At 52.2% G+C, this 16,077-nt stretch overlaps 1 protein-coding gene across 1 annotated transcript in view; it reads left to right on the top strand.

The window, feature by feature from the left end:
• Positions 1–16,077, top strand: part of OSBP2 (oxysterol binding protein 2) — a 123,969-nt gene that overhangs the window by 24,629 nt on the left and 83,263 nt on the right. Inside the window, exons 2-3 of the mRNA XM_010828873.1 lie at positions 1,991–2,215; positions 14,674–14,681. Of these exons, the coding sequence (XP_010827175.1) occupies positions 1,991–2,215; positions 14,674–14,681 (233 nt within the window). The remainder of the gene's footprint in view (positions 1–1,990; positions 2,216–14,673; positions 14,682–16,077) is intronic.

Here is a 16,077-nt window from a genome sequence, read left to right on the forward strand (position 1 = left end):
TGTGATGTTAGAGAAGACTCTTGAGAGTCCCTTGGACTGCGAGGAGATCCAGCCAGTCCATCCTAAAGGAGATCAATCCTGGGTGTTCATTGGAAGGACTGATGCTCCAATACTTTGGCCACCTGATGCGAAGAGCTCATTCATTTGAAAAGACCCTGATGCTGGGAAAGATTGAGGGCAGGAGGAAAAGGGGACAACAGAGGATGAGATGGTTGGATGGCATCACCGACTTGATGGACATGAGTTTGGGTAAACTCCAGTAGTTGGTGATGGACAGGGAGGCCTGGCGTGCTGTGGTCCATGGGGTCGCAAAGAGTCTGACACGACTGAGTGACTGAACTGAACTGTGATAGGGGGACCACCGTCCTCCAAGACACCTCGCCCCATTTCCTGGGAGGGAACATAGCAAGTCGGGTCAGTGACAGGGTCCTGTCCTGGTGGCCCGCTGGGGTCGCCTGGGAGACTGGCGCAGGCAGGCTGTGGAGCAGGCCCCTCTGTCTGGTGCTGTGGCGGGTCCCGACGCTGTTCTCGGTGTTCATCCTCTTCCCCTCCCCCGCTGGCCATTCTAGGTCCACCGCAGCCTCCGCCAGCACCCAGCAGATCTCACCTATGCTTGGGTTGGGTGCTTCTCACCCCCGGTGTCGTTCAATGTCAGCCGCACATCATCTTCTCTAAGGAATGTAACCAAAGCAGGAGAGAATCAGAAACAGCAGCAGCTGTTCCAGTGAAAGATGAACGTCTTGTGTCATTTGACTCTAGAACTGGTAGAAGAGTTGAGAGAGTAACAGGTGATGAGCAGCCAGGGAAAGTAAGTGAGCGCTGAAGAGCAGCAGAATTGCCACAGGGACTCCAGCACCGGCAGGGCTACGGGCTGACCTTGTCCCCACCCCCTCTGTGGACAGAGCTTTGGTTTGTCGTGGGGAGGACTGGTGTCTGAATTTCCAGTGAGTGTCGGAGGAGTGAGTTAAGTAGATCCAGTCATGGTAGTTGGAGCTCAGTTTTCAGACACTGATCACGGTTGGAAATGGCCCAGGCCTTAGTCACCTCTGCTTTTCCTTACCTTTTTTTTTTAAGCTTTTTATTTTATATTGGAGTGTAGCCAATTAACAGTGCTATGATAGTTTAGGGGGACAGCAGAGGGACTTAGTGATACACATGCATGTTCCCCTTACTTTGGTACCGTCAGCTCCATGATCTTGTAACCAGCACAGAGTAGTCCCTTGTCACTGGGGGTACTGGATCAGCCCAGCCATTGCCCTCATCTCCTGGGGCTAGAAGAGAACGGTGGTTTCCTTGCTCTTCAGGTCTCAGTTCCCAGGTCATTTCTGGCAAGTGGTTGGGGGGGCCCTCCAAGTCCACCCCCTGGGGTTCCGGGTCTCTAATCGCAGTTTTAGCAGTGGGTTCCCACCATGCTCCAACTCTGTGGTTCTGAGACTCGGTGGAAAGAGCCTGGGGTGGAGTCAGAAGTCTACGCTGCCTGGCAGGGCCCTGGCTATCTCCCCTCTCCATTTCCCGGTGTCTGCAAGGGCTCAGAGCACAGCCAGCATGCCCTGCACGTGGCCCTGACGTGGGCCCTCCTCCCTCAGCCCCTCTCCCTGCTGAGAGCACCCCCCGCCAAGGCCCAGCCTCTACCAGTCAGTCCTGAGAGGCGTTCTCTCCTAGCACTGGCGTCAGGGCCGCGGCCAGCTCCAAGGGTCCGAGACTCCAGGGATGGGCCTTGAGGTCTCTTCTTCAGTCTGGAACAGCAGTCCCCAGCCTCTTCAGCACCAGGGACCGGTTTCGTGGAAGATAGCTTTCCCACAGACCTGGAGGCGGGGGATGCTTTTGGGGATGATTCGAGTGGGTTACATTAATGTGCACTTTGTTGGCATTATTATTCCATCAACTCCACCTCGGATCATCAGGCATTAGATCCTGGAGGTTGGGGACCCTTGGTCCAGAGCCACCGAGTCTGGGAGCCTCATGCCATCCCTCCTCTCGCATCCCACAGAAATCAGGGGGAAATGGCCCACACCTGCCGTGGCACCATCAACCTGTTCACCGCGCACTTCGACACGGAGGACTCTTGCGGTATCGTGCTGACCAGTGGGGGCAGGACCTACCACCTCAAGGCCGGCTCGGAGGTGGAGCGGCAGCAGTGGATCACCGCCCTGGAGCTGGCCAAGGCCAGGGCTGTCCGCATGATGAGCAACCACTCAGGTAGCCAGCGCTCGGCGTGGCGGGAGCACGTGCAGTGTCACGGGTCTGGAGGCCGAGGGAGCTGAGAGTGTTGGGGGGACGATGGTGACCGACCGGCAGACCCACCTCGCCCTGCCCACTCAGCTCCGCGTCCTCAGCAGCCGGATGGACGTTAGATGGCAGGGGTGGCCGGCAGTTCTCGGGGTGGGGATGTGTGTGGTGGGCGGGGCTCGGTGTGCCTTTCTTGGGTCAACCCTGGTTCCTGGGCTTCAGCAGAACCTTTGGATGCTGTGATGGGTCAGCTCCAGAGGCAGAAGGCGGGGCGGGAGACCAGGATGGTGGGCTTGTGCCTCAGGCCAAACTTTCTCTGAGGTCTGCTTCGGAGACTGAAAACCATTTAGCCAGAGCTGCCCCCTTCGCCAAGGTGGAAGGTTGGCTCAGAAGTCCTAAGCAAGACATTTTACATTTTACTTTCATGCATTCATTTTTTTACCATGTAATGTCTTTATAAGATTCGTAAACCAACAGTTTCAAAGGCGCATGCTGTGAAGTCTGCCCTTGACTCTGCCCAGCTGACCACCCTGTTCTGCCACACACGGGGCCACTGAGCTTCCGGGATCGTGTGTCTTTACGTGTGTATATTCAAATAAGTACATTTTTTTTGGCTGCACCGTGCAACCTGGGGGATCATAATTCCCTGAGTAGAGATTGAACCCGCACCTCCTGCATTGGAAGGCAGTCTTAACCACTGGACTAAGGGGAAGTCCCGCAAATAAGTACTTATTTTTAAAAAGTGCAATCCCCCACTTTGCTGTGTTTTTTTTTTTTTTTTCTGTTTAGCGATAGTAGATCTTGGGATTTTTCCCTGTGAGTGCATGAAAAGCTTCCTCCTTGTTTTTACAACACTGCAGTCTCCCTGCGCTGGGGTCCCGCCAGCACGAGCCTCTCAGTGCCTGTGGAAGGCAGGTCACTGACTGTCAGTCCGACCTTCTGGTCTGGTCTCCAGTAGTTAGAATGTGGGTCCCCCTTACCATGATGACTCTCTTCCTTGGGATCCACACTCTGGTGTTTAAGTGTGTCAGCAGCGATGCTGAACTTGGCAAGGGGCTCCCCCACCAGCCGATTGTGTGCCTCCCAGCATCCTTCCAATTCAAAGATTTCTAAGTCAGTGGGATCCAGTACGCCTGGGTTCAAACCGTGGCTCCCTTCATGGCTGTATGACCTTGGTCAAGGTGCTGCTTTCTGATGGGCTTAATCATAGAACCACCCCCTTGGAGGTGCGGTGAGGGCTGACATAGTGGGTGATATGAACCTGGCACATGGCTTGGCAAATGCTTAACGGAAGTCAGCTGTAGTTACTGATAATAGTCACCTTGGCAGCTTTAAAATAACATAGACTCCCAGGTCGCTGGGCAGTGATAAATCTGAATGAATGAGAGCAGTGTTGGGAATGGGGTGGGCAGAGGGCACCTGCATTAAAAAATCTCCCTGGATAAGATTGCCAAATGTTCGTGAATACACATAGAGGCCCCCGAGTTTCATTTGAACTTCAGACACACAACAAATAATGTTTTAGTGTAAATGTGTCCCATACAATGATCGGGGCATACTCATACTGCAGTTTGTTTATTCTTATTCAGATGTAAAGCGTCTTTCGCCTTTCATCTGCCTGCATTTAGCTGCATCTTGCGGGGACGTGACGCTCAGCCCACTTGGGAGCGTCTCAGTCAGAAACCAGAGCATGTCCTTTCATTTGACACAGGAGGGCGCTAGAAGACGGTTCATTTGCTTTCCTTGCTCCTGAATCAGTGCCTGAATCAGTTCTCGAAGCGCCAGCCGCTTGGCTGGCTTGCCACGTACCTTTCAGGATTTGTGAATCATTTTCAGATCTTCAGGCCCGCCTCCCAGTGGGTGCCAGGAGGTTGTGAGCCGTGAAGCCACTGCCGGACACCCCTATCTCGCGCCTTGCTCCCACCATAGGGTGGCTAATCCAGCCCCTCGGGGGCTCCCTCTCCTGCCCTGCTCCCCCAGGCTGACCTGCCCCCACGTTGATGTCATAGCCCTATTCTGATATCACAGCCTGGGACTTGGAATTACTCCGGGCCACCCAGATTCTGCCCTTAGAGCAACCAAGGTGGGCGTTCAGGCAGGGGCTGCAGGGGAGTGGCTGGCCGGTGGCCCTGGGGGCTGAGCCTAAAGAACATCTGGGCAGCCTGCCGTCCTAGAGCTTCAAGATGAAAATCCTCTAAAGGTAGGACCTGGAAGGCTTTCCTGCTGTCCCTGTTGGCTGTGATCCCTCCAGGTGAAAATAAATCCCTGGGGAGTGGGGAGGGGCTGTTCGGGCTCTGGAGAGAGCCCCTGGAAAGCCTGCTGCCTCTGTGCCTCGGCTCGCACGTGGCCTGGAGAGAGAGTCGTCTCTCCTTGGTCCCCTCGGCGCTCCTCTCATTCAGAGGAGTGGCTTCCTGAAATGGGGGTTTCTGGCTTGTTGAGTGGGTGGGAGGCGCTGCTCCTGAGTGCTCGGAGAATGCTTGCAAGTACTGAGCCATGGCTTCAACCGTGGCCACCCCCAGAGGCTGAGCGGGGGTGGGGTGCGCTCGTCTCAGGACAAATGGAAAACACGGCCACATTCAAGCTGTTACCCCTCAGATTCCCAGGGCCCAAGAAGGAGAAGCCTCATCTGCTGAGGTGGGCAGGTTTACTGAAGTCTTTCATGAGCTGATTAAGGTAGTAAAATATTGACTGGCATGGATTAAACAACAGCAACAGTACACACGCAGACACACGCACACGCACACACATACACACCCAGAAAAACTTCTCTGTAACTTAGGTGGGCACGAAGGCCACTGGGGTGAACACGTTAAAATTCTTAGGGGAGGACCATCGAGACTCTGACAAGATGATCAGGTGGTGCTCAGGATCTCCCATTTTAAATGTACACTTTTCTGTGTTAAAAAAATAATTTTTTATTTATCTTGGCTGCTCCAGGCCTGAGTTGCAGTGCCCGGGGTCTTCAAGCTTCGTTGCGGCACGCGGGGTCTTTAGTTTCAGTGTGTGGACACTTTTTTTTCCCCTAAATTTTTGGTTGCCCTGAGTCTTCATTGCTGCACACAGGGGCTACTCTTCATTGCAGTGCACGGGCTCCTCATTGCAATGGCTTCCCCGGTGGCGCTAGTGGTAAAAGGCCCGGGCAGTGGTACCCCACTCCAGTACTCTTGCCTGGAATATCCCATGGACGGAGCCTGGTAGGCTGCAGTCCACGGGGTCGAGAAGAGTCGGACACGACTGAGCGACTTCACTTTCACTTTTCACTTTCATGCATTGGAGAAGGAAATGGCAACCCACTCCAGTGTTCTTGCCTGGAGAATCCCAGGGATGGGGGAGCCTGGTGGGCTGCCGTCCATTGGGTCACACAGAATCGGACACGACTGAAGCGACATAGCAGCAGCAGCAGCCAAAGCAGGAGATGTAAGAGATGCGGGCTCGATCCCTGAGTCAGGACCCCTTTTAGGAGGAAATGGCAACCCACTCCAGTATTCTTGCCTGGAAAATCCCATGGGCAAAGGAGCCTGGTGGGCTACAATCGACAGGGTCGAAGAGAGTCGGACACGACTGAAGTGACTTAGCACTCTCGCGGAGCACAGGCCCCAGTTGCAAGGGGTTCAGCAGTTGTGATCCATGGAGTCAGAGCTCACAGGCTCTAGAGCATGGGCTCAGCAGTTGTGTCTCATGGGATGAGTTGCTGTGCCGCACGTGGAATCTTCCTGGAGTGGGGATTGAACCTGTGTCCCCTGCACTGGCAGGCGGATTCCTATCCACTGCACCACCAGGGAAGTCTGTGGTATGAACTCTTAGTTGTGGCATGTGGGATCTAGTTCCCCAGAGGGATTGAACTGGGGCCCCCTGCACTGGGAATTTGAAGTCTTAACCTGTAGACCATCAGAGAAGCCTGAGAAACCCCATTTTTAATATGCATTCCAGGTAGTGCTCCTGTCAGCCCCCCACGGATCTCCTTTGAGAAACACGGTCTACTCAGACTTCCTGGATGGCTTGCTGCACCCGTCTTGCTTCCCCCATTTCCAAACTGCACGTTTTCCATGGAATGAGGGTTTAATTCTGGTTTACTGCCATGTATTTTTTTTTTAATGAACGGGATCCGGAGAGACGACGGGCAGTGTGGGGAGTCCCCCGGGGGCACTTGTACCTGTATCCTTGGCGGCTGTCTTCCTGGTGTGGGTGAAGCCTTCTCTCCTCCTGAGAAGAGGGACTGTGTCCGTACTGGGAACGCTGCGCCCTTCGCCATGAAGACTCTGGCTCCACGGTCCTCACCTGGACTGAGAGAGTGGGACTGTGGGTGTGAACTGTTTTTCACTGAAGCTGATAGCAGGGAAAAAGGCATTGCTGACCAGAGGGTTTGGCTTCCGTTTCTCTAGTGGCCCCAGGATGAACATTCAGTGATACTGGGGGCAGGGGGGTGGGCAGCCACTGCTCATCGATAGGTCAGCAGCTCGAGATGGGAATTCTCTGGTCGCTCTGGCTGTGGATCCGGGGCCCCCAGAATGCCACACGGCCCTCTGTACAGATAAACAGATCTGTGCCCAGTTTGGCAGGAGGTGGGGGGGTCTGCTTCTGGTTTCTAGCCCTTTGGATTAGGCGGTGTCCGGCGTACAGGCGTTCAGGCGTTCAGGCCTCAAAGCCCCTGGTGGTCTCAGCACTTCCGTCCAAGCTTCTAGCCCAGGTGAGAGGCAGGCCTCTCCTGGCCTGTAGTCCTTGGCTCACAGGTTGCAGGACAGAGGGGCTGAGCCCACCCAAACCCTCTGAAACGTGTATGAGTCAGCTTCTCTCTCCCTCAAACTCTTCTCTGCCCTGACTCACATCTGGGCCACTTCATCCAGTAAGACCAAGGGAGGCACAGGGTGGGGGCAGTTAAGATTTCCCCTCAGCGATGCCAGGACAGGAAGCCCAGCTCACCCCACTCCGTTTCACAGGCCCACCCTGGTATCTGGGGAGAGAAAAATCTGTGCTCAGTTTGAGAAGTGAGTCCCTGGGGGGGTTTTGTGAAAATCGAGGCCCAGCCTCCTCATCCTGAGGGCTCTTTGCAGGAGCGCCAGTCGCTCTTACTTTGCAGGGGGGGGTTTTGTGAAAATCGAGGCCCAGCCTCCTCATCCTGAGGGCTCTTTGCAGGAGCGCCCGTCGCTCTTGCTTTGCAGCTGCAGCAGCGCCTTGTGTGGAGTTGTTGCTCAGTAAACACGTCGGTTCAAAGAGGCATGAAAGCCTCAGGAGGGTGCAGGTGGACTCAAGGATGCTGCGGAACCCAGGGGATGACAGAAGCAGACAGAAGTCTCAGGAACCGGCCCATACCTGTCACCAGTTATCAACTCAGTCTTGTTTCTGTGTCTCTGCTCTCTTCCCTAACCTTGCATCATTTTGAATATTTGTCAACATTTCAGGGTGTGTCTCTAAAAGATAAGGATGCCTTTTTAAAAAGGTTAATATAGTCAAGGTACCATTATCATATCTGAAAAATTAACAATGCAGTGCACTGAGGCTTTTTTAAAGGAACTTGTACTCTCCCTGGTGACTCAGAGGTCAGGAGGGAACTAGAAAAGGGGGTCGGGGCCTGAGAAAGGGGGACACACACGTGCTTCCAGCAGAGAAGGCTGGGCTCTCTTCAGAGTCTGAAGAAACCAAGGAGAAAGTTAGTGTCTCTGGGAGAGAATTCTGGCCCTTCTGGAAGAAGCAGGAATTGGCACAGGGCACGGCTTCCTGGAAGGACAAAGACCTCGGAGGGCTCGGCCTTGCCAGGGCTTGCAGGGTGGGGAAGGGACGTGAGTTGGAGTCAGTTCTCAAGTATCCTCTTCGGCAAAGGTGAGAGCCACCAGGAGGGAACTTTGCAGAGCGACAGTGTCCTGTTGTGTAAGCGGTGTTGGCAGTTTGGATTCAGATGTGACCCTGTGCCCACACAGATGGCAGCGGCTTACCCTGAGGGACTCATGTAAGTCAGTGCTGGCGGAAGAGGCTCAGGGTAACTGGGTCACTCTCCAGCGAGTTGGAATGTACGCGCAGAACACGAGCAGGTTGACAGCTCAGCTCTCAGGGAGGCTGAGCTGGGTTTTCAAAGCGAGGGCGGTGTTTGTTCCGACTCTTCCCAGAGACCCTCTGCCAGCTGGCAGAGCCCAGGAGCCCATGGCCCAGAGGTGGTCCCCTTATTTCAGTAGAAAAAGAAGCATTCTGAAATGTCTGTACTGGAGGTGGACTTCGTATGAGGATTAATAGGTCAGAGTCGTTTGACCAGAAAGATAAACTAAAGACTCAGTTGTCTGCATTCCGTCCATTCTTACCATTAAGATGCTTTAAGCATCATTTTCCTGCCAGGGCAATTGTCCTGATACTAATTGTTTCCTTTGTAACTAAAGGGCATAATAGCACTTAGCTTTGTAATTATAAGATTGAGAAGGCTTATGCTTTGTTGCCATTTAAATGTTAACCTACTCATGGATCTGTGGGCATGAGCACCGGTCTCTGACGTGGGTGGGGTTGGCAGCTCGTTTCGTCGCTAGTGGCAAAATACGTGACCCGAACCCAAGGTGAGCTGGGATGGGACATCTTCCTGGGTTCCTTCTGCACTCGACTTTGCCAGCTTGAGCTTTGATTTGGAGAGAAACTTACAAAGCTCAAGGCTAGGTATTCGGGGCTGTGGCACCAGCAGGCGGGCAAGTTCACCCCGACAGGGGGCATAGCTGAGTCTCATTTGCATGACAGTGTGCAGGGCTGTGGCTTAGTAAAGGGGGCACAAGATTTGGGACCCTAATTTTGCCTTGAGTCATTGTGTAGCTTAAAAACAAATTTTGAAAGTTGGTTTACAATGTTATATTAGTTTCAGGAATACAGCAAAGTAATTCGGTTATACATATGTATGTATGTATGTGTATTCTTTTCCAGATTCCTTTCCATTATAGATATTACAAGATACTGAATGTAGTTCCCTGTCCTGTACAGGGAACTTATTACTTATCTAGTAATAGTAGTGTGTATCTGCTAATCCTAAACTCCTAATTTATCCCTGCCCCCCCCCACACTTTCCCCTTTGATAACCATAATACTATTTTCTATATTGGTTGTGAGTCTGTTTCTGTTTAGTAAATAAGTTCTTTTTTTTTTTTTTAAGATTCCACAAATAAGTGATGTCACTTTTTGTCTTTCTCTGTCTTACTTAGTGTGATAGTCTCCAGGTCCGCGCATGTGTTGCAGATGGCTTCATTCACTCTTTTTTGTGGCTGAGTAATACTCCACTGTGTACACACATATATATTCCTTATCTTCTTTACCCATTCCTCTGTCGACAGACACTCAGGCTGCTTCTATGTCTGGCTGTTGTGACCAGCGCCGCTGTGAACACTGGGGCACCCATACCGTTTTGAATTAGAGTTTGTCTTTTCCGTTGTGTAACGAGCTTTTAAAATTTACTTAGTTGCCGCCCACAGGATCTTCACTGCATCATGTGTGATCTCTTGTTGAGGTGCAGACTCTCAAGTTGTGTGATCTCTTGCTGAGGTGCACAGACTCCCAAGTTGTGTGATCTCTTGCTGAGGTGCACAGACTCCCAAGTTGTGTGATCTCTTATTGAGGTGCACAGACTCCCAAGTTCTGTGATCTCTTGTTGAGGTGCACAGACTCCCAAGTTGTGTGATCTCTTACTGAGGTGCAGACTCTCAAGTTGTGGCACTCGGGCTCTGCAGCATGTGGGATTTCAGCGCCCTGACCAGGGTTTGAACGCGTGTCCCTTGCACGGCAAGACCAATTCTTAACCATGGACCGCCGGGGAAGTCCCTCCCGTTGTGTCACTTTTGACGAGGCCCTTAACCTTGCTAAGCCTTCATTTCTTTGCTCCTCAAAGGGAGGATCATTGCTGTGTCTTCAGGTAGTCTGAGGGTAAGTAATGACCACTGGCAGGGGCGTCCAGCAGTGGAGATGGCCACTGCAGAGGGCGGTGCCACCAAGCGCCCAGGTGTCAAGCTAGCCAGGTGGCTCTTGCTGGGAATCTGCCATTTTCCCAGGACCATTCTGTGAGACTGCCTGAGGTAAAAAGGGTGTTCTAAACATTTCTGCTTTTTAAGATGAAAACCTTTATTGTTTTGTAAAAAGATTGAATGGAAAAAAGAAAAGTGCAAACCATACTGGGAAATGAACAAAATGGAGAAAAATCTCAAATGTACTAACCTAGAAATGATCACAGTTAAATCTTTACGGAATAGCATCGCAAACATTAATTTATGCATACAGATGCATTTTTATATGTAATTTCACACCACTGGAAAATTCACAATATTCAATATTGAAACTGGTTCATTAAATTCAACATGTTGCAGACATTCTGAGCCAAAAAAATATGCATCACTGTTTATTACGGAAGCTATCCTATATGTTTCACGCATGTGTATCTAACACACTTATACCACACATAGCCCCACGTTCTTATCACTCACCTTCCAACAATTATCAGCTCATGGCCAGTCGTATTTCACCTCATCCCATCTTCTGGTAACCCTCCATTATTATTATTTTTTATTGTGATAGATGCACATGACACAAAATTCACCATTAGTGACACTTAGCACACTCACAGCATCGTGCAGCCGTCACCTCTAATTCCAGAACACTTTCATCATCCCCAAGAGGAAGCCCCATGCCCATTAGTGCTCACTCCCTGTTCCCCACCTCCCTCTGCTCCTGGGAACCACTAATCTGCTTCCCCACTGTTATTTTAAACCAAACCCCATCTGCAAATATTTCACATGTCTCTCTAAAACCCAAGGACTCAGCGCTTCCCTGGCAATCCAGTGGTTAAGACTCCAGACTTCCACTGCAGGGGACGAAGTTTCAATCCCTGGTCTAAGATCCCACGTGCTTCACTGTGTGGCCAACAAGTAAATGAATAATCAAAATACAAGGACTCTTAAAAGCATCCATTCGAGGCCACTGTCACACCTGAATCAGCAATTCTTTCATCTTGTCACCTGTTCGGGTATCTAATTACAGTGTCTTTTTTCTTTCTTTGGCTGAACCCTGTGACACGTGGGATCTTAGTTCCCTGATCAGGGATCGAACCTGCAGCCCCTGCATTGAAAGGCGGGGTCGTTAACCACTGGACCACCAGGGAAGTCCCTGTAATGTCATTTTTAATAGTGCGTGATATCCATGGGGTGGATATAGCACAATTTAATCAAACATTTTCTTAGCCATTCGGGTTGCTTGCCGTGTTTCCTTATTATCCAAAAAAAGCACTGGGACAAGCATTTCTGTGCTCGCTTTCTCTTTTCTTTGGCTGTGGTGTGGTTATTTCCTAAGGGTAAATTCTTAGAGAAAGGATTACTGGGTTGAATGCACACTTTCCATTTTGATACTTGGAGAGTTATAAAGGTTGTTCCAGCAAACACTGCCTCAGCAGAAAGTGCGCAGCATGGCTAAGGGAAGGTAAACCCACAAATACCCTCGCGTGAGCCTTGGCCATCATAACTTATCCAGAAGGGCCTATGCTTGTCCATTTTTATGGAAATGCCCCCATTGCACCGGGCTCAGGGTCTCCCAGATGCGATCACAGCTCACGGCCATCAACTGATACCCACACTCAGGAGAAAAATGCCAGGGCGCCCCTGCGGCCACAGCCCAGGCAGCCTGTCCGCGGAGGGAGGCAGGAGCTGTCCTGGAGAGGGATGAATTCAGGAGGCCCCAAGGGCAGAGACAGGCTGGTTCGCAAACACGCCCGTCAGGCTGGAAGCCGGGGACATTTGGAGGAAATCCACACTCTCCTGTGGAGAAGAGGAAGGAAGGGGGAACCGGTGGGAAAAATCATCCTCCGCTCTTGCTTCAACTTGACTCTCTGTGCCATTAAAACATGGCAGGAAAGGCAGCTTGAAAGAAGCAATGAAAACACTGCCGTGATCCAGCCATCTCCACTCCCTCCCAGCTCCCCGCACACATCCCCGCACAGCGAGCCGAGCTCTCCTCCACTTAGCATTACAGCATCCGTGTTCCGGGCCAGTGTTCTGCAGCCTCGCCTGTCCCTTTTTCACGCCTGGCTTCTGTTCTGTGCAGAGCCGGTGCCCCAGCTTCCTCATCCCGCCATCCTTCGGCTGGACGCTTGGGCTTCTTACGGCTCCAGCCTGCTGCACAGGTGACGGCCTGCGGACCCTGTCTCTCTTGCAGCTCCCTCTCTTTGCTGATGCCTCCCTAGGAGATGTTGTGCTGGGTACTGGTGCGATGGTGTCGTGGGTCTTGACTCCCCTCTCCTCTGGCCTTGTTGTTTCCAAGAAGGATATGAGTTCCGCTGACCCAGAGAGCACAGGTTCGTCAGGCGTTAGTCAAGCAGCACGACGTGCGTGTGCATCATCTAGAGATGCTCAGGCACTGTGGACGCGTGATCAACCTTTTCTCACATGGAATACGTGACCACTAACAGCTTGGTGGTGTGGCCCGTGGGTTCTGATCAAATCTTTTCTCGCATGGAATACGTGACCACTAACAGCTTGGTGGTATGGCCTGTGGGTTCTGATCAAATCTTTTCTCGCATGGAATACATGACCACTAACAGCTTGGTGGTGTGGCCTGTGGGTTCTTTGAGGACCAGTACGACCTTCTGCAGGGCTTCCCAGGTGGCTCAGTGGGTAAAGAACCTGCCTGCCATGCAGGAGATGCAGGAGATATGGGCTCGATTCCTGGGTCAGGAAGATCCCCTGGAGGAGGGCAAGGCAACCCACTCCAATATTCTTGCTTGGAGAGTCCCACAGACAGAGGAGCCTGGTGCGCTACGGTTCATGGGGTGGCAAAGAGTCGGACACGACTGAAGTGACTGGACACCTAGGACCTTCTACTCCCTCTCTGTGCCTGTGGTCAGCACGTCCCACAGACATTTGACAGTGCTTCTGAAAGGCAGCCTCAGGCGGCCCTGCCCCCTTCCAGCCTCTGCCGTCTGGGCCTCCCTGCACCTCCAGGGCTGTGCTTGCAGCTACGCGAGCTGGACAGATGAGACTCTGAGTAACAGGGACCCACGCCTGTCCTTCCCTGAAAGAGCGCCAGAAAAAACAGGAAGCACTTTAAACCCAAAGAATAGCTAATTATTTTTGGCGGTGCTGGGTCTTTGTTGCTGCGAGTGGCCTTTCTGTAGCTGCGGCGAGTGAGGGCTGCTCTTTGTTGCGGAGCTCGGGCGGCTCACTGCAGTGGCTTCTCTTGTGGCTCCCAGGCTCTAGAGCACACAGGCTCAGTAGTTGTGATGCACGGGCTTAGTTGCCCCAAGGCATGTGGAATCTCCCCGGACCAGGATTTGAACCCGTGTCCCATGTATTGGCAGAAGGATTCTTATCCACTGGACCACCAGGGAAGTCCAGGAAGCACTTTTTAAACTTTTTTTTTTTTTTAAAGATGGAGCATTTAAAAAATCTTTATTGAATTTGTGACAATACTTCTTGTTTTTTGGCTTCTTGGTCGTGAGACATGTAGGATCTTACCTCCTTGATCCATGATCAAACCTGTAGTCCCTGCATTGGAAGGTGAAGTCTTAACCACTGGATCACCTCAGAAGTCCCAGGAAACACTTTTTTTTCCCCAGTTTCTTTGCAGAATGAAGTAGCAATAGACTTGAAGGGACAGAGGAGGGCTCAGTCTCGAGCTTGGGTGATGGGGCGCCTTTGCTGATAGGTGCCCCGCCCGACGCCCCCTGCCCAGCCCTGCCCTTTGCTTCTCCTCCCCTCACGTCTGGTCTAGCTCCTGTTACACAGAAACCAGCCCATCCCCCTTGCTTCAGACGCGCTTCCTGCTCTTCCGTATTCCTCGGCTCATTATTTTCCCTCTTACATAGTATTTCATGTGTGCCAGTCAGATTCTCAATTTAATACGAAGCGAAAACCCTTAATCTGTCCATAGTCTATTTAAAACCAAATGAAGGTGCCCGAACCACATGATTGCTCAGGCTGAGAGCTCAGTCCGCTTGGGGCTCAGAGGCCCCAGCCAGCAGAAAGGCACGGTTATTTAGTGTTATTTTAAAAACTGCGAGTCGTCCAGTGCCGTTTTTCTCATTGCCAGTGCCAGTCCTTTTGCAATAAATGTGCTGCAGTGATCCATCTCCTCTCGGAAAATGGCCAAGCGGTTGTCCAGAGCAGGTCCTAGGGCACATTCGGTCACCAGTGAGCGGCGGGGCTGCTAAAACTCTGAGCAGCGCGCTGTCCTCGGTGCAGCCCCTGTGGAGTCGCGACTCGTCACTTGTGAGATGGGGACACGCCACACACTTGTGACTCTGCCATTTCCCACAGCCCGCTGCAGTGCGCTCAGGCCACTGAAATACCGTTAAGCCCTTTTGATTTAATCCCCTTGGCATTTGTGGATCTGACTTCTGTCAGACCACTGCGTTTCAAGCAACCCAAAAGTAAATGCCATGTCCCAATTTTATTTTAATATTAAAAATGGAGTTTTCTTGTCCCACTAATACACACGGGGAAGGAGTAGTGAAAGTTGTGCTCACAGTGGGAAGCAGCGGCCCCTGCCCACAGCCTTCCATCATTTCTGCGTCATGGTCCCACCACACACTGAATCATTTGTCCTTGGGCTCAGGCCCCAACCCAAGTTGTGGGTGTGGAGAGGCCGGTCTTGGGGGTTTCCTGGCCAGGGTACCCACTGTCCACCTCTCCACTGAAGGCTGCGCTCCTCAGACACACGCCTCTTGGTGTCTCTGTGTGTAAGGTGACTGCAGGTGGGCCGGAGCATTCTGTCCTGGGGCCAACTGGAGGGAGACAGACCCATTAAGGAGCACACCCCGTTTCTTCTCCCTGCACCCCACCGCCGAGGCTGACCCCGGGCGATGCTGGGTCTGGTGCAGGCACGGCCGGGGCAGCGGCTCAGTGAGTCATGAACGGTCTGCTGAGAGGAAGGTGCTTTACCCCTGTTCACAGGGGCGACCTCAGCCCCTTGCCCGAGATCTCTGTTAGGAAGTGGAGATGCTTTGTTCAACATCTGTCCGTTCAGCTAGATTGCTGGCTGCCAGGAACGTGCAGAGCGCCGGGCCTGCCACAGTAGGTGCCCAGGATTTGAATGAGTGTGTGAGCAGTGGTGCTGAAATCCCGATGTAGAGTTTTGCAGCTCGGAGCTGTGCTTTGCCACATTCCCTGGATGAGGACCCAGTGAAGAGCAGGAGCAGAAAGCGTCGTTTTGCTTGCTGCCTGGTGGGGGAAGCCGGGAACAGGGAACTCTGCTTAGACGCTGGCCCTGGAGCTTGAAGGAGTCACTGCAGCTTCCCCAGAGCCCAGGCATGCTCCCGCCTTCTTGGGATCACCTCTGTTCTATTGCATTGAGCCTCGGGGAGAGGGAAATGGGCCATGTGAGTGGGATTTTCATTGGCCATCGTGATGGTGTCCTTTTGCCTAAAAGCAGCTAAACAAGATAATCTACAATCACAAATTGAATTCTATCTGAAGAACACCTCTGCCTCACGCAACAGTCAGTCCTGGCCAGTTAGGGAGGGATGCCCTGGGGAACCTGAATGGTGGTCCCGAGCGTCATGACCGGCACGGTAGCCTCATGTGGGCTGTTGGTGGGGGGGCAGGTAGGGTCTTCTTAGTGAGGGAATGTGGGGCCTTCCCAGGGCACAACTGGGCCTTCAGCAGGCCAGGTGGGAGATCTGACCACGTGAAGGTGCTGGTCTTGTGGCCTCAGAGGCTTGCAGCAGCTGCCCCAGCTGCAGGGTGTGGAGCGCAGGGTTTCTCGGTGGACAGCCTTTCTCTGTCTCTCTCTTTCTTTTAAAAGTTAGCTTTCATTTTTTAAGATTGAGGTATCATTTTTTAAAAATATGTATTTATTTTTATTTGTCTGTGTCTGGTCTCAGTTACTGCACGCAGGATCTTTCGTTGTGGC

Source organism: Bison bison, unplaced genomic scaffold (genome assembly GCF_000754665.1).
Source record: "Bison bison bison isolate TAMUID 2011002044 unplaced genomic scaffold, Bison_UMD1.0 scf7180017864495, whole genome shotgun sequence".
Classification (NCBI taxonomy): Eukaryota; Metazoa; Chordata; class Mammalia; order Artiodactyla; family Bovidae; genus Bison; species Bison bison.